The sequence below is a fragment of the Syzygium oleosum genome, unplaced genomic scaffold (assembly GCF_021117445.2).
Source record: "Syzygium oleosum isolate NSW1041296 unplaced genomic scaffold, Sole_v2.1 Sole_v2.21, whole genome shotgun sequence".
Classification (NCBI taxonomy): domain Eukaryota; kingdom Viridiplantae; phylum Streptophyta; class Magnoliopsida; order Myrtales; family Myrtaceae; genus Syzygium; species Syzygium oleosum.
This window is the reverse complement of record NW_026607505.1, coordinates 2,041,512-2,060,109: the sequence shown is the minus strand read 5'-3', so window position 1 is coordinate 2,060,109 and position 18,598 is coordinate 2,041,512. Positions and strand designations below refer to the sequence as shown.

Below are 18,598 nucleotides of genomic sequence, written 5' to 3'. Positions count from 1 at the left end.
TTAAAATGCATTAAGAAATGATGCATGCTAACATGAGTGGAAAACATACCCTGGAATTACTTACCCGATAGGAGTGAGATAGCGCAATTCGAGGCACGACTGGACTTTGTATGTTGTTTGGCAAATGTCTGGGCTCATTTCCATAGGTATTGCCTCGATATACGTTGATGAACTTCGGTGATCTGCAGCTAAGTCAAAACACACGAAGAAAGCTCGACGTATCCAATCATCATCCGGATTCGTGAGAATAGTTCCGATCTTTACCAACTACCTATACATCTCCATAGGTGTTTGCAAAGATTTGGCCGCTTCACTTATACCGCTCATAAGTGAATTGCGGGGAGAACTTTGAAGTCAAGAGGATATTCCGACCTTTACATATACCGCTCATATGCAAAGATTTGGCCGCCTCACTTATACCGCTCATAAGCGAGTAGCGGGGGAACACCGGGGTTGAAAGAATATTCCGACCTTTACATATACCGCTCATATGCAAGGATTTGGCCACTTCACCTATATCTGCTCATAGGCGAGTAGTGGGAATACCCGAGATTTGGGGAGAATTCCGACCTTTACATATACACCTGCTCATATGCAAAGATTTGGCCGCCACCTATACCTGCTCATAGGTGAGTAACGGGGAATACCCGAGATTTGGGGAGAATTCCGACCTTTACATATACCCCGCTCATATGCAAAGATTTGGCCGCCTCACCTATACCGCTCATAGGTGAGTAACGGGGAATACTCCGAGATTTGGGGAGAATTCCGACCTTTACATATACTTGCTCATATGCAAAAGATTTGGCCGCCTCACCTATACCCGCTCATAGGTGAGTAACGGGGAATCTTCTCGAGATTGTATGAAAATCGTGATTTGGTGAACAAAGGGGCTAGCCCAAGTGTTCAAGGGTTCCCGACAAAGTACCCTGGATATCATCGTAGGTACGACGAAAGGTTTGATCAATAGACACCTAAACATCATCAAAGGCATCTAGAGATCGCAAAAATGATCAAATGTGGGACCCGACGATTGCTCGAACAAGTTAGGGACACCTAGATAGTCATAGACATCCTAGGATAGAGATATACTTACCATGGCGATATCTCCAACTCCGAAGGTGTGTCTCCCTGTTAGACACGGATTTAAGTAACATGTAATATGCATTCGCACACTTGTCAAGAACACATATACACATGCACTATGATTTTCAACGATTTTCATGCACGATGGTTTTGTCAAATCGGCATTACAAACCCACTGGGAACAATCATGACAAGACAATCCGAACTTACAAGTGGGTGTCTTGAAAATGCCGAATGAGGGACTTCCGATCTAAAAGGGCTTTCTCTCATTCTCATTGAAAAAGGCTGATTTATGAGAATCACTCCATCTCACCTTCATCATGTGGACAAGGGTCCGAGTATTCTCATAGCGGTACGACCTTACCAATCCGAGAGGTCTTTGTCGACCGTAACATGGGCTTGGTCAATGGCTTAGCAAAAGGGGACTCTTTGAGTCAAGGCTATTGAAAGAACAATACTCCGCAATCATCTCCGTTTACAAGTCAAGAACCCCGCAAAACGAGATAGAAATGGACTTGCTCGCACTTCTTCGAGCTAAGCTTATAAACATTTGAATCCTTAGTTCAAGTGCCCTAATCAAGAAACTTTGCAAGGGACGTAACGTAGGCTAGGCTCATGGGTTGAGAGATGAATAGATCATTAGGCTCAAAATGTGTATAATTGGGGTGAATAAGTTGGTGATCATCTTGGCATTGTCACCGGTCTTCTTGTTCATTCTTGGGAGTTGTCTTTTCAAATGAATGCTTCATCGGGCTTGAATTCACCACTTCTTTAAATTTGTAGGACTATGACTATCCCACTGGGGATGATTTTGATACACTTATCTTTCATCCTTGGGCATTGGCCTTGCTTTTACCAGTACACCGCTTCTTTTCTTGCCCATGAACTCTCTTTTTTTTTTTTTACACTTGACATACGCTGTTTACAATGCATATGTTGGCCAACTATACTCCGATGAATGATTCAACATTAGACTTCCAGGGGTAATTGCCTTCGATTGACATTCTGAATATGTTTGCTCGGCGGTGACAACTTTTACCTTGCCCCAATGTGGGGGATGATCACCAACCGGTTTTAAGAAACGAATTTGCAGGCTCAATTGGGCTTAGCAAAGGATAAAGTGTGTATAGGATAGAGAAAGAAATGCTCTTCGTCATTCTAAGGCACTTGAATTTCGTGTGAATTCATCCAAAAGCAACACTCGAAGATTGATGCAAGAAGTGAGAGCAAGAAAATTTCTATCCATTTTTCTCACCTCATGATGTTGACTTACCTCAAGTTTGCCCCAATGTGGAGTGGTTCTTGACAGGTAATTTGAAAGAATTTCTCCAAGTGTTTAGGCTTAAAGTGGCGAAACAATGGATAACTTAGTATTTGGGATAGAGAAATAAAGCGCCTTTACGTCACTTCGGTTGCCGTACTTTTGAGATAACCCTTTACCTTACGACATAGAAATTTTTCCGCCAACTCACTGGGATTAGTGCATGGGACTATGTATAGGATAGGGCTTGCCTTCCATCATCCCGATGTACCTCATTCGACACATTCAAGTCATTCCACATGAGTTATCGATTGTCTAAATAGACTTCTCCTTTGAAGTCAATGATACTAATCGACAAAATAACCATGCAGAAATTAAAGCCAATGCAAACATCTTAACTTGAAATTGGTTGAAACCATTTATTCATCAGTGAAATGTTTGCAATTCAAAGGTATAAAGCCAAACACTGGAAACTTTTTGTCGAATGTCAGGTTTATCAAGGATAATACGCCTTTACAAAGATCATAATTAACAGGGATTGGAGAACTCACGACCATCCATTTCTGCGAGAATCAGGGCACCTCCGGTAGCACCTTATTAACCACATATGGACCATTGTAGCTTGGGGCAATTTGCCCCCCGAACAGGAAAACGGCAGTATCTTCCTTAGGACTAGATCATTTACCTCAAGTGTCTTTGACGCACTTTTTGGTTGAAAGACTTACCTACTTTCATGCGGCAACTGGATCGGGCGTTTCGTCTCACTCTCGGGGGGATTTTCCCTCTACGCACTTTTCCGGGTTCTCCGTGAATCACTCGGAGTTAATAATGATAGTTTGGTCCGATGTGAGGACTTTGGGCCTTTCATGCCGCTCTAGATCGCGAATATCGAGGAATCGTCGAGTTCGTCGGTGTCATTGGGATCAAGCTCGGGACCGCACATGATTCATCGATTGGACCGTTTTCATACTCTCACGTGTCACAAGATTGCCCTGAAAACATAAAGTAGGGGTTCGGAAGGACAAACATGGCTAAACAATGTATTTTTATTTCTTTTTTTTTTTTGTGACTTGTTTTCGAAATTCTTTTCAAAAAAAGTTTTAACACGAGGAAGCATGAAGAAGCCCAGGCCTCGTAATTCTCCTTGACTATATTTTCTTTATCGGTTGGATATCATCACCGGGCTAGTTTGGTATACCTCAACATGCCCTCAAATGAAAATAATTTGTAATTTCATTGATTATCTCCAAATGAATTACATTTATTGAATGGAAATTGCAACAATCAAATCCTAGAAATGAAAATGGAAAGCAGCGCCCAAAACGGGGCAAGTCCTAAAAAGCCGTAAAATTCCCACGCAGGGAGTGCGAAAAAGTAAAAGTTTTACTCTTGTGGGCTGTGCCCATTCCCTCTAACGGTCCTTCCTCGATAGCTCCAATGAATAAATCATCAAACAGGCGTGATTCCATCCATTGCATCAGAATCTTCCGTCATTAGAGGTGTTGGATCATCCATACCTCCCCATCCATCCGGACAATGTCACGGGGGTTAACATAAAGCTCGGGGCACCGAGTATTTCACATGTAAAATCGAACTTGCCGCTCGGATGCCCCAAAGTGTCGATCACCTCTTTCTCTTCATGCATCATTCTTGCGGGCGGAAATAATGGTGTGGATATGTGGAAACAACCTACCATGCCCAAACTCTGCATTGTTGTGGTAATTCCATCTCGGCTCTTCTTCGATCGCCGTCTATTATATCCATCTCCTCGACCTCGACCTCGGCCGCGTCCCACGTTCATGTCCACGCCCCATTATTTGGCCCGCTTGACCCTCGGTATCCCAACCCAGTGATAGTGTAGGGCCTTCGAGAGACTTCCACCGGTGCGGCGGATACCTTGACCATTCCTACCAAGGCCTTCACCCGGAATAAAGCCATGGGACACCATTACTCTTCCAACCATGAGTGCAGGCATTTGACACCTCGAATGGGCGGTGATGATCCTCTCGATGCATGTATGGTTGACACGAGCTCGGCGGATCGATAGCTTGATTCTATTTTGCAATCCGGCTCAACATAGGGGATAGCCGCTTGCGTGGTAAATTGGGTGCTCTCTTCACCGTGAGTGTGACTAACTTTCTCTCCATAACGAACTTCACCTTCCCGATGCGACCGGATGGCACGGCTCCGGCAAGTATGAATCCATGGACGACCCAACGAGAAAGGTGAATGCGGTGGGAATGTCCATAACTTGGAATAGGATGTTGAACATCGTTGGTCCTATCTGTATGTCAAGGTGGATTTCTCCCATTACTTCTTTCTTCGTTCCATCAAAGGCTGCACGAGAGGTCTTTGCAGGAATTTATCCTAGAAGGGTCTATCTTGAGAGTACGTGTGAAAGTCGCCAAAGGACAGAGATATTCAAGGGCGATCCGTTATCAATAAGTACCCAGGGCTACATGCGAGGCCTTATATTTGACAGAAATGTAAAGTGCCTTGGTATCCTACTCCCTTCGAGAGGAAACTCTTCATCCGAAAAGGCTATGAGGTCGCTTGAGGAGTATAGAGCAGACAAATTCCTTCAATTTATCATGATCGATCGTTTACGGCACGTGGACTTAAGCAACACCTTCATTAGGGCATTCGATGCTTGACAGATGTCACGGTAGTTCAAGAAGAGGTTTATGCGGAGCATCTTGCGCAATTGTTCAACTATGTTGTATTCGCTAGCCTTAATCACCGCTAGAACTCTTTGGCTTCTTCATCGATAACGGGTTTTGCGGGTTGGGCATTAGCTTGACTATAGGTACATGAGATCACGGTAACCAAGTCGACATCATTACGTAAGACCCGAGGGACCGCCTTGTGCTCGATTAATAACTTCATGTGGTTGAGAGTATCTCGATCTTTATCCCTTCATTAGGCGCAGAGTTGTGCACTACGATCTCTTCATCATCGGGCCGCGTCTTCGAGCGGAAGCATGTCTTCCAAGCAAAGGGTCGAACTTGTCCTTCCTAGGTGTTCAATGTAGCAAACTCTTGCTTCCCATTTAATAACCACTTGAGAAATAGTGGAAACAATGCCGATTAATGGTCGGCATAAACAATCATCCCGGCTTACTACCATACTTGAGATTCTTTCTCTCATGACGGCCCGGAAGAGGTCTCGTTACTCGGGTAATAACTTAGGCTTTCACCAACTGCTCGTGAAGACGTCAAAGTAGTATGTACACCTTGACGTTCTTAATTCGAAGCCAGTATCGAAACTAAAAATGGCATTTACATTGCCCCGCGTGATCGAGGGGAGTGGGTTATCTGAACATTCGGCTTAGCGGGTTGGAATGAGAAAGCCTCGTGTCCGGAGGTTCGGATTCGGTGCTTGAGGACATAGCAATCATCGGTTGAGTGTCCACACCCATGTGATAATCACATTTCTTTGACGGGTCAAAGTTATAGAACCGCTTCGGGGGATTGTGGCCGCTCTGGCTCGGTAGTAAGCAAGCGCCTTTCTTGAAGTACTACCAATACTTGAGACACCGATCCCAGGAGGAGGTGAATTGCCTCTTGTTGTTCCTCCTTTGAAAAGGGACGACGACCCGAGTTTTGTTCTTGGAGCTTCACATTTGGATTGCTCAGGGCGGAGTTAGTATTCCGCCGGCTACGGTTGATTATAAGCCACATTCACTTCAGATGGCAGTTCTTTCTCTTTCTCGCACCAAATCTTACAAATTACGAGGAGGACGGCTCGACAAACCATCCATCTTTATCTCAATCTGTTCGCCTATGGGGATGAGTTGGTTGAAGTTGTCGACTGGAATAGCAACCATCCGATTATGGTATTGTGAACTGGAGAGTTTTTACGAACATCCTCTTCAACTCACTTTGTCATGGGTTACTGGGACAACTTTGAAAGCGGCTAAATTCCTCCATCGATAGCATAGTCTTTGAAGGACTCGGTCTTTTTCATTTGAGCACGTTCGAGATCATCACGGGTAGGAATGATGTCCGTTATGAATCTGTCACGCTTTAAGAATGCTTCACTGGCTTCTTTCCAAGTTTTGAGGCCATTTATCTTCTTCATGAGATACCGGTTCAAAGCGGGACCAGTCAAACTTGCTTGAAAGGCATGGATCATCGGGAGTTCGTTGTCGCACATACGAAGTCATCTGTACGTGATAGAGCTGCAGGTGGGCTTTTGGACATGTGGTGCCATTGTACTTGTCAAAATCGACATTTTGAACTTCTTTGGGATTTTGATCGTGAGTACAGGACGGATCGATCGAAGGTGAATCCTGCGAACCTTCCAGTGCTTCACTCTTTCTTCAAGCTTGTTGACTCGTTCGTCCAGGTTTGTCTTTGTTGACGATAATACGGGCGTCTAAATCGGGAATATCGTCATCTCCGTAAACATCGACACTTTTTCTAACTTTCTGCTTTGGAACCTGATGTTTCGAGGGATGCGGGAACGAGAGATCGACCGAAGAGCTTTGATCTCGGCGGACATTTGTTGCATCGCGATGACAAGTTGCTTCATCCGGTCTTCCATACCATCAACACGCTCTGCAAGTCGGTTTGATCGGCCATTCTCGGCTCTCGACCGTGTACGAATGGGCGATCGTGGATCGGTCCGTAGTTACCTAATTCAAGAGAAATGAACCAAATAAGCACATGGTCAAGACAAGGTTGGTCCATGACACGCTTTCTAGTCTTTTTCATTCTTCGTTTATTCATAAAAATACTCGTATATGAACAAGACTTTATGGAAAAGTGCTCTAAGCAAAGAAATATAAATACACTCTAGACACAACCTAGGAAATAGACGCATCGAAATCCCTAATCATAAAACTAGGAAAACCAAAAATTAAGACTCCTAGAAACTATGAACCGAAAACAAATTCTCTAAAGCCCCTTTTTTTTGTAAAAGAAAGACGACGGCAAACTTCTTAGGAAAATAATTACCTATGACACATCTAGGAAAATAAAGACATAGATTGAAAATAAATTCTCTAAAAGAGCTTTCTTTCTTTCTTTCTTTTTTCTAAGGACTGAATGATTATGGCTTTCAAATTAAAACCTACCTAGACACATCATGGACCGACCCAAAAAAATGAGAAAATAAGCAAACCGCAAGATAAAGGTTTAGAAAACTTACTTCACTGGTAGGGACTATGGCAATCACATAGACATGCGCATGAAATGTGAGGTTCGATTTCTATCTAGACTACGGCTTGCAAAATGGAGACGAGGATTAGGGCTGCAAACAGGTCCATGGTTGTGGTTTTGGCCGGGTTCCTTGACTCCGCCCGGTCAAGGAGTCGACCCGGTTGCAAAGGGTGCAACCGTGGTGGGAACTCAATGACACCGTGAAAGAACTTTCGGGACCAAGGAGGGCGACCCGCACTACGCGGGGTGTGGTCGAGGTGTCCGCTGTCTCGAAGATCACCATCCTAAACTTGCCACCCGGGTTCGGCGGCGGGTAGTGTGTGCGGTATAGTGTAAATGCAAGGCATGCACAACATGTTATATCAAACAGCGCTTCGTGCATAAAATAAACCATACATCCAAACACCTCCACACGCAAAACAAGGGTTAACAATCACGCCTCCACCTTATACCTCCCATTCTCAGAAAACATTTAACACCTAAAATGTTAGGGACGCACTGATCCTCACAAACAAAATATTTTTTGAAAAGAAAAACTAGCCTAAGTCCACTAAGAGTTTTAACTCAAGTCCCTGGCCGAGTCGCTGCCGTCATCACCTAAAATTTCTCTCGACTAATGGATTGTTAAGACTAGTTTCAACTCGCCCTCCCAAGCCCTACCACTTCGCAACTTAGGTTTAAATTTTTAACATGCAAAGTTTTCATGCTTGAGTCGCCACTAATCTATTTGTAGGTTGATTAGAAACCTAAATAAAACATAGGAGATATGTTTTATTCCTACTAACAGAGATTCTAAAGCCCGGGGACTTGATTACGCTAGATCTCGCAGTCTAACGCCTTTCTGCACCTTTTTTTTCAAAAATGTTTTGTAAGTGTGCGCTTTGGATCCATTTCAACTTAGTTACTAACATGTGAGGTGTTTATGCAAGTGCGCAAACCACCAATTTAACACCCAAAAGCATTAAATAAATTGCAAGTTTGGAAGAATTACTTACTTGAAGCAAGCGTATCGCATGATTAGCTAGAAAATCACATTGACACCTAATATGATTTCTAATTAACAACAATTCACTCAATTTCTTTTTTTTTGGATTTTCACTTATTTAAATGAAATCTAGCCTATATGCAATGACATGCGAAAATGACATGCGATTAATGCTAACCTAGCATGCAAACTATATGTCGTGCGGCACGACTGACCATTTCTAATGTCGACAGTGACGAATGATTATTTTTGGTATTTTCTCAATTTAGATTCGGAATAATAAAAATGCCTAAATTAACATGCAAACTATGATGACTTAATCTACCCTAGCATGATTTCTTTTAGGATTTTTGTTAAAATTCGAAATAATGAATAACCTGAATAATCTATTAAGATTAGAATATTACTTAATTTAAACTAGAAATAGATCATCTCAAGTCCTAATTTAAATTAAATAACTACTCTATCTTCTAGATACATTTAGGATTCCTAGACATGCAAAAAACTCTAATTCAAATCTAATTAATATTTTTGAATTTTCTGTTTATTTGAAAAAGGAAAGCAATTAAATAAACAAGGATGGCAACCACATTCAAAACGTCCACGCGATCCGCCATATTTGTTTCAAACTCGGATTAGGCACAAAAATCAAACTATCTGGTCATATCTATAGGTTATAGATATCAACGGAAAGCCGATTATTCAAATTTAAAGCGGATAAAAATCATTATCGTACCCAAGTGGTTATGGATAGGATAATAATTTTTCGTATCGCGTATCGAACGTAAAGGATAAGGATCGGATAGTCGTCCGAATACGTTGCTTAAATTAGGAAGTTTTCCTAATTTTGAATATTTAAAAATATTGCGGATATATCGAACATTATCCTAAGATATCTAAATATCCACATGATATTCACGAAATATTCAAACACCCATATTAGGAAATTAAATATTCTGAAAATATCGGATAATGTTGAATTACCTAATTTGCAGATAATTCCCAAATTCAAATCGACTCGGATCGAGTTTATGGATCGGGATCGGACTCGGACGACGGGCGACGCGCGCCATGCGCGGCGGCTCACGGTGGCGTCGGCGACGGGCGCGGTGGAGCGCGCAGTGGTAGCGGTTCCCCGCTGAACAACGGCGGGTCACGAGCGGCGATAATGCGTCAAGGACGACGCGGTGGTGGTGCTCGTCGAAGGGATGCTGCGTAAATCAGGTGCTCCCCTGGAAAACTTTTCTTCGTTGAACAAAGCAACCCAGTGATATTGTGATTTGACAGTGAACGTGGCTTCTCTTCTCTTCCTCAAAGCCACCTGTTTGTTACACGATGAAGTCTTCCTTATCAAACGGTGGTCAAAGTCCCTCTTTTTCTCACCACACCTCCACCACTGGGCTCTCTATAATCACGTCATTATCAATCTTCCTCTGCTCGTTTGACTTGTGGCCATTGGAGGCGACTGATGCTCCCGGAGACACTTGTTGGTAGGCGTTGTGTGGCGGCTCAGCAGGGATCACGAGCCAGGAGGCAACAGTGATGTTGAGAGGGACAGAGCTGAGCAGCAACGTCGTCAAGGAGTTCTGGACAGAACAGCTTCGCGTCGGTGCAGGGGAGTCCTCGGCGGGGTCTTCGACTGGATCGGTTAACAGGAAGGAGCAGCACTGGGCTGGGGAACAGCAACTACGTAGCAAGGACGGCGTCGAGCGGCTATGACTGATTGCGGTGGTACAGCAGCTCGGCTCAGGCGGAGAGACGCGGCAAGGTGGGGTGCAGCCAAAGGCTTGGCTGCGGGCTCTCTTCAAGTTGTCTTTCTCACTCCTTCTTTGGCGTTTCCTCCTTTGCCTTCTCTATGAGTACAGAACATGGAGACCTTTTGTTCTCCACCTTGACTCTCGTGAGTTGAGCCTCTGCCGAAAGAACAAAAAATAATCTCTCTCTTTCTCTTTTCTCTCAAGTGATTCACTCGTGTGTTCTCTGAAATTTCTGAACTTGAAAATTATTAAAGCCCCTTTGATTATGATGCATAACGATATATTTATATCGCAACCCTAGGTTAATTAACCGGGCTTCCTAGTCCTAATGGGCTTAGACTTAGGCTTAGATTTTAATTTAATTTAAATGGGCTGAATTAATTAAGGATAATGGGCTGAATTAAGCTCAAATTAAAACAACCGAGCCCGTTTGACTCGTAATTCCGCCCCTTCCGAGAAATGACCAGTCCCAGTCGATGAAATTTAAGCTCGTTCGTCACCGCTAGGTCCGATGCAAATGCAATTAATTTAAATGGATTTAAACTATATGTTTATGCAATTTAAATATTTTTGTTTAGGGGTTAAAAATTTAATCCCTAATTTTCTATGCAAATTACACTAAATGATACGCCAAAATTTAGGTGTCAACATGACTAAATTGACATGAGTGCAATAGGTTTAGGATTCTTTTAGGAAGTTTCCCCGATCTTTACGGTGTTAAATGCAAGTTAGCTTCACCCGTCTTTGGGCAGTGAATGGGGGAGACCCCTTAGAGAATAGACCGAGAGAACACCCAAAGATCAAATGCTCTCTCGCCTCTTCGCATCCTCTTTCCACCCAAAGTGCAACGCGTGTGGCCCAAGACATGGAGGCTCCCTTTGAAACTGACCCCTGTTAACTTATTCTCTCTGCATTTCTGAGGCCGAGATGTGATCAGGTCATTGTAAACCAGGTTCAATGACGAGGGTTTTGGTTGGAGGAAAGCTTCAAGAGGAAGAGTTCCATTTTCTTAAGGGTTTCTTGAAAGATGAGCTATCGATTTCTGGCCCAGAAATCATTAAAAGAAAGAAGAAGATAAGCTATTAATTGTATTATCCACTCGTTTCAGACTCTCCCTCCCTCACGTCTCTCCCCCTCCTGATCGATAACAACGTATACTTACCAGTTCAAAGCCCCTCATGAGAGACTGGAGTCGAACTCCGGCATCCACAGTGGTTTTCGGCCACATCTTTTTTTTCAGCTTTGAAACATTACTCGGGCTCGACGCGGACCTGCGTGCCATCGCGACGTCGTAGCGAGTGGTCCTCAGCCATCGTCTTCGTGCGGCATTATTAGTTGATCGTTATAGTTGGTGAGTGCTAGGATGACCCGATTTGATTTGGGACCTCAAAATTACCACGAAACTAATTTCAATCTCCGACCATCAATTCTGTTAAGGCATGGCGGCTTAGAATCGTCTAAAGGAGGGCGACACCACGGATGCACGATGCTCCGCCTCAAATAAGATCGCCAAAAGTCGCAATTCGCAAGTTCTGGGAAGTGAAGGATCCAAAAGTATGTGGCCTTGCATGAGGTTCCATATGGAAGATCTAATCGCTTTCGCTTAGCCTCGTTACCATTTTCTTATAAACATCCAAATCGTTAGTTTGTGAACTTTATAAAGAAAGATCTCAGACTGTCAACAATTTTTCTAAAGGCTATGAACCATCTATTCTTATTTAAGGCTAAGACCATGGGAGTCATCCAAAAGTAGCAGGAATTGGAATTTGACGCCCATAATGAAATCGTTGGACTCCAACCCACTTGGTCGATGGTGGCCTCATGAAGCTCTCAGCCCATGAGATTGGAGGACCAACAGGACTCGGAGCAATGCTAGTGAAAACCTGACAGACAAATCAGACACCCTGCATTCCCTAATAGATGAAGCCACTGATGAAATGCCTGAAGCTATTCTCTCGATAAGCAATCAGCGAAATTTTCGGCTGCAACATCAAACAATGTTCTACATACAGCCTACAACCCCAGATGCTGAACTCGTCCTCGGGACGATCACACTATGAGTCTATGACTTTCCCTGCTTCAATTTCATATGAAGAATGTGGGCATAAAGTACCTCATCTAGTTACAATTAGAACTGCCAACGAGAATGTGACTTTGATAAAGAACAGACTGCCTGCCCAACGGCAATGTAGGTAGTTAAGTCACTGATATTAATCAAAACTGCAGAACTAGTGTTAGCCAGACTTCAGTTGTTGCACATCCAGCAGGATCAGATATTAGCTAAATCCGCCAATAGTACTATTTACTCTTCGCACCAACCTCACATTCCATGAAATGGCCGAGTTGAAGCCATCCATTGGCACCACGACACGGCCGATGAGAATATCGAAAGTGCGTCCGCTTTGTGTCTAACAGCGGTGAGTCCGTGGGCTTAATGCGAGATGGTTTGGGGCAGAAAGCAATCACAAGAAACTTGTGACTACACAACAATTTATCTAGAACTAGGATGCCTTCTTTTCCTTTCTTTGTTCTACCACAGTTGGTCCATACCTCTGCGTATTCGCTCTGACACATCCGCTCTTAACGAACTCGGCTCCTCTGCAATTTCCTGCTGACCCATCTCACGCAGTCTGCTCATAATATCTAAATGCAATATATGCGAAGAACACTGCACGTGGAAATAAACTATTATCAAACACCTAGAGATCGAAATGGAAGGCTATTCAGATCGAGAGAAAAACCAGTTTACCTCCCCAAACTCTTCCAACAATAGAAGAAAAGCTCCAAAAGATTAAAAGTGCAGCAGCAGCTACGGCTTTTTTGTGAGAGCACACGCCCCAAGAATCTCGAAACAGTTGAATCCAAATCTTGCCTGCACAATCCACAGTGGACCCAATTAGATGTTAGAATTCAATTTTGAAATGTCACATTGTCTCCTGCAATTTCTCTAGTCATACCAGAAAATTGTTTCTAGGATACAACCAAACTGTTAAAAAGTTTTAGCTTTCTCTAAACAATGCTTGTCATCCCATCGAAGATGACATTAACATTCTAAAGGAGCTGGTTCAAAAAGATACCGGGAGCTCTGTCCAGCTCTCTTTGTAGTAACCTAAGCTTAATCAAGATCTCAATGAAAAGGTACAGATGAATGAGATCCTATTGGTACCAAAAGACATAACTCACAGTTCAATAAAAAATGAAGAAGTAGCAATTTACAGGAAAATTCGAATTAGAGTTAATAAAGGTCCATGAGAATAAGCATGCTTTGCACAGAAAGACTAAACTTCCTTTTCGGAACTCGTTGCAACACTCCAAGTAAGATCCATTCTTAATGATCAACTTGAGCATTCCTTCTGGGCTGAAGCCCATGTGGATTGGCTAGGCCGTCATGGAAGCATGGCGTTGATGCCATTTGTGACAACCTAGCTTGCTCCCCGTGGGCCAAGATCCTGAAAGAGTGCTCGAGGTGGTGATCGTTTGGAGTAAGATCTTATTTGGAGAGTTGCATTGGAGTTTTTGAATATGTATCACTAGCGCAAGCATAGCGTGTCAGCATGCTGCAGCCAAGATATAGATTACCTTGTGTAGTCATATGCCCAGAATACGTAAAGCAGAGTTTTGGTACAATGAAAGCTCCAAAAAATCCTGCAGTAATGAGCAATGCAAAGTGTAAGTAAGACAAGGAAATTGCATAAATATTTCGATGATTTTTCTTCCATTTGGCTGCATCTCAGATACAGAGAATCAGAGTAACCTGTGAACATTCAGCATTAAACAAGTAAATGCTTCGGTGAGCAAATGCTTTGAAGTTGTTATCGAGTCTTTTGAGGGTAAATATTGCATGGTATTATGCTCCCTTAACTTCCCATTCTTTTAAAAGGTAGCCAAAAAACATTCTTTTCACAGGCAGTGTCAAATCAATAACATGGGCTGAAAATCACCGTAAATTCTGCAACTAGACACTTGTATGCACACCAACAGAGCCAGTGATTATCCTTCTTACAATTGAAGGCGCTACATTAAAATCCTGAAATCCTCTTACTAACAAATCTAATGAAAACTTACCAAGTTTGACCATCATCCCTCCAGTGATATAGCTTCCGCATTTGGCCACAACATAAAGCAGGACTGCCAACTGCAATTTTCACCACTCGTTAGCTTCCGCACTTAGAAGAAGTCGCTAGTTAACAAGCAAAACCACCTCACCTTCATCGTAGTCGATGGGTCTCCAGAGAGAACAGCTCGGAGCATGAACAGGAATTTGTTATAGCAAGGAAGCACCAACTTCACTAACCGCATTGCCTCTTCCTCTTCACACTCACATCTCATAGCGGCTACATCCACATAACCCCTAAAAGCAAACAGATGCGACACCAGCACTAAGTTAGGAGAACAACTAACTCGGCGACATCGTCTCTTGCATTTCTATTGTAACTGTATTACCTGCTAGTGACGGATTTGTACACGAAAATCGCAGCAAGAATGATGAGACTCAGATAAGAAACCAGAGAAATGAAGCTGGAGAAGCAGAAAAGAAACAAGTTCTCAAACTCAATTCTCATCTGAAACAGAGCAACAACCCAAATAAGCCAATTTCACATTCTTTACCCGCAATCGAGATGCTTAGCATAGGAGGATGATATTATCAGTAGTGTTCCAATTGCAAAGGCTAATGCTGACTTATGCGCATTTTTCCACATCACCAAATCCACTGAAAAAAAGAACACAAAATTTTTTAAGCCTAAATTAAGTTACAGAGTCCAAACAAAATGTAGTTCATGGAGGAACCAGAAAGCGAGAATCACCCAAAATTTGCCATCCCTCCTGCGTCTCTCTGGAACGTCGGTTTTCATCCGATACTGTAACAAAGAACATAAAACCGTGACGGAAGGACACGTGATAAAAGTGTCAACCAACTAGAACACATGAATGCAAAACTTACATGTGTTATGCTTGGCAAAATTTTGATGAATAGTAGAGTATTTTGTGGCAGCCGGCGACTCTTCAGTTGCCCACAAAGATGTGGGCTTACTTGGAGGAGTATAAGCAGTACTTCTCTGCACTCCATTACGGTTCAACATAGAAGGTCGTTTCACAGCATCAAAACAAATTGGTTTGTGCTTTTCGCTGAAATGATTATCTACTTTCTCTCCACTTGCCACTTTTTTGGATCTCTGCTCTGATGTGTGAATTTTCTCGATGTCAAATCTCTGTTTTTCAACCTTAGTCTCAGCTTTCTCATCAATGCAATGAGCCTCCAATCCCTCATCATCGAAAAATTCTTCATCCCCATCATCGTTACCATGATTACCATGAAGGTCATAATCATGGAATAGTACCTTTGGAGCAGCCTTGACCTGACCCACATCGCTCATAGTGCTTGAAATGATTCTCTCTTGACAAACCCCAACCTCCTTGCAATTTTCCTCGGATCCCCCGCGACCAGACTGACATAAATCCTTCGAAGGCTCCAAATTTTTCTTCCTCAGATCAGCTGAAACAACCTTTTCAGAACCGAGAACAGATTCACTCACCTTCTTTGCCTCCGGCCTTGATTTTATCTCCTGAGAAATTCCAAGCTCTCTCTTTTCCTTCACACCCAGATTTGGACTCTTCCTTTTCTTGATTCCATCACCCGAAAAACTCATTTCCTTGACATGCTCATCAAGACTGTTGCTCGACTCATTGACCTCCCTTGCAATCTGAATCGGGCCATCAATGCTCTCTGATTTCCATGTCCTTCTCTTCCCCGCAACCTCACTTTTTCTCAATGTGACTGAACTAGGAGCGGTGGGCACATCACTAGCAGTGCCATTATCATCATCTTCGACCACACCAAAGACTCTGATCCCACCTTTCACTTCATCTGACCTCATCCTCCTCTCCCAAACTGATCCTGCCACCACCCCATTTCTCACCCCACTCCTCCTCTTACTCGTATCCATCACTATCCGCACGACTCTCTATCTCAATCCTCACAATTCTGCAAGATAAACCGAGAAAAAAAGCTTCCCTTTTGCTTCGTCTCTGTTTCTGTTTCTTGGTGAGCAAATGAGCAGCGTTAGGGAGGTTTCAGCAGGAGCAAGGCAACAAAGGATTTCGGTGGGATCTGATACGACCCATGTACCAAAGAGAAATATCAGGGGAGGCACGTCACACGAGGCAATCAGAACACGGAAGCCTATCATCATTCACGTGCCATTGTTTATGGTCGGAGAGAGAGAGAGAGAGAGAGAGACATGGCGCTTTGCTTTGCTTGGTCGGCTCTAATTTCGTGTGGGTGTGAGACAAAACAAGAAAAAGAACCGAGGGAAAAGAAAAGAAAAGAAAAACAAAAGGGAGATGTGGGTACAAGCGTGGCGGTGGCGATTAACCAGAAGCCATGTACAGGAAGCTGCCAAGAAACTAAAATGGTACAGTAGATCTTCTTCTGGAGATTCCCCAGGAAGAAATTTCTGTGAAGGAAGAAATTAGAGAGAGAAAAATTTATTAATTGAGGAAGAGAAATGGACGCACAGCAGGACAATGTGGAAAGTTTCCAATGCATCAGAGCGAGGTAAGACTGGTCCCATTTGGCCTACCAAATCAACAGAGATGACTTTCGAAAAAAAAATCAATAACATAAACAGTTTTGAACTTTTATTTAGTACGTAACGTGGTGCCTGAACTTTTCATTTGCTCAATATAATCCCTAAACTATAGCCTAATGTTCAATGTGTGATATCTGAACTTTTGGTACATGTTCAATGTAGTGCTTGAACTATATGAAAATGTTTAACAAGAATTATATTAGCATTTTCATATAGTTCAGGGACTATATTGAACATGTACTGAAAGTCCATGGAATACATTGCACAATGAGTTAAAGTTCAGGGATCACTTCGCGTATTAGCCCAAATTTCCCAAACAAAAAACAGAGATGACTGTTTCTTCTTTTACTTTTCAAGTTCCTTCCCTTTTCTTCTGCTTTGATTTTGGGTTCTTCCGTTTTGCCATATTTTCTCTTTTCAGCATTCTAAATCTGGAGTCTCGCCCTGTTCGGAAAGAGATGCAAAAGCTATAAGATAATGTGAAGAGAACACTTTCAATCATCAACTTGTTAATTTTTAACCTCTTTTTTTACTGATTAGAAGATGAAAATCTCGAGGAACACTAACTACAATAAACAATTTACAGAGTGATTTGTTTAAGGATTGTGGAAATGTGGCGTGCAAATCAATTTATGATTGCAGACTTACTTAACATTGGTGCAAAAGAATTAAACTTTAGCCTCGCTGATCAGCAACTATGCTTAAATTAATATACAAAATTAATACACTGAGTAAACCATTTAAAAGTTCCGTTTGTTTCGCTAAAAATTAATGATTTGGAAAACATTTTCCTAAAACTAATTATTTGTATCGCTTACAAAAATGAATAAATGAAAAATATTTTCATCGTCCATGAAAATGTTTAGACATAAATTGTTATTGATAATGAAAACATTTTTCGCTGACCGACTATTTTGAGCGATATAGACAATCGTTTTTAAGAAAATGTTTCACAAATCATTCATTTTCCGCGAAACAAATGTAGGCTAAGTGTTGTTCCAACTCAGAGTCACCATGTGACTGCACATCAAGTAAATTCTGAACAATCCCCCCAATTCTAACTTTTCCAACCCATCTTTGATTAATCAGAGAAAGTGGAATCAATCTAGTGCACGAAAGCTGATGTAAAGTACCACCTCACTGCTATAATAAAAAGGGGGCAAGACAAAGAGAATTGCACTGCTTTGAAATCAAAGTGAGGCAGACCTTGCAATGGTTGAGATGTAAGTTCTTAACCACCTTTGACAGCACCTAATTGATCAATCAAACGGGGGTAGTCAACAGAATTTGATAAGTTGTATATGAAATAAAGATTCCTTGTGCTTTTAATAGCTCCTCTACAGGTCATGCCAATGCAAAAAGGGTGGGTGTGCACTTATTCTTTTATCAGGAAAGCAACATGTTACAAAACCATATGATGGTCCAACATAAGTCTTTGTCTAATGGTAGGTTCCCACCAACATCAAATTCCAGATGCTGATTTGTATGCCTTTTTTCCATATGGTTAATGGCAGGCAGATGCCATAGCTGGAAAGTATTGTGAGGTTAGCACCTTACTTTAGTTTCATATTATATACTAACCTCTTTTTTTTGTCCTCCATGCTGGTAATAATCATGGCGTTGTACAAGAGCAATGGCAAACACAAAGATCTACCTAGAGGAAAAGGGTGAGGTGAAGAATACTTACAGTACCTCACTCAAGGGTGAGAGCATAGGATGTTTCATATGAAATTTCATTTATTATGGTATTTACATGA

General features: G+C 42.3%; 1 protein-coding gene across 1 annotated transcript; it reads right to left on the bottom strand.

The window, feature by feature from the left end:
* Positions 1–12,160: 12,160 nt before the first annotated feature.
* Positions 12,161–16,753, bottom strand: LOC115677362 (reticulon-like protein B21). Its single transcript, XM_030600517.2, has 9 exons — positions 15,194–16,753; positions 15,057–15,110; positions 14,860–14,962; positions 14,695–14,769; positions 14,458–14,602; positions 14,317–14,386; positions 13,831–13,896; positions 13,001–13,123; positions 12,161–12,919 (listed from the first exon to the last, which is right to left on the bottom strand). Exons 1-9 carry the CDS (start codon positions 16,194–16,196, stop codon positions 12,873–12,875), a joined length of 1,686 nt encoding a protein of 561 aa, XP_030456377.2. The 5' UTR covers positions 16,197–16,753; the 3' UTR covers positions 12,161–12,872.
* Positions 16,754–18,598: the final 1,845 nt, after the last annotated feature.

What these genes read in the sequence shown, in the direction of transcription:
- LOC115677362 (XM_030600517.2), bottom strand. Translation starts at nt 16,196, where the DNA reads ATGGATACGAGTAAGAGGAGGAGTGGGGTGAGAAATGGGGTGGTGGCA. An exon ending in TTTTGCCAAGCATAACACAT is followed by an intron (nt 15,111 to 15,193) that starts GTAAGTTTTGCA and finishes TCTTTGTTACAG; the next exon opens with TATCGGATGAAAACCGACGT. An exon ending in AGGGATGATGGTCAAACTTG is followed by an intron (nt 13,897 to 14,316) that starts GTAAGTTTTCAT and finishes TCATTACTGCAG; the next exon opens with GATTTTTTGGAGCTTTCATT.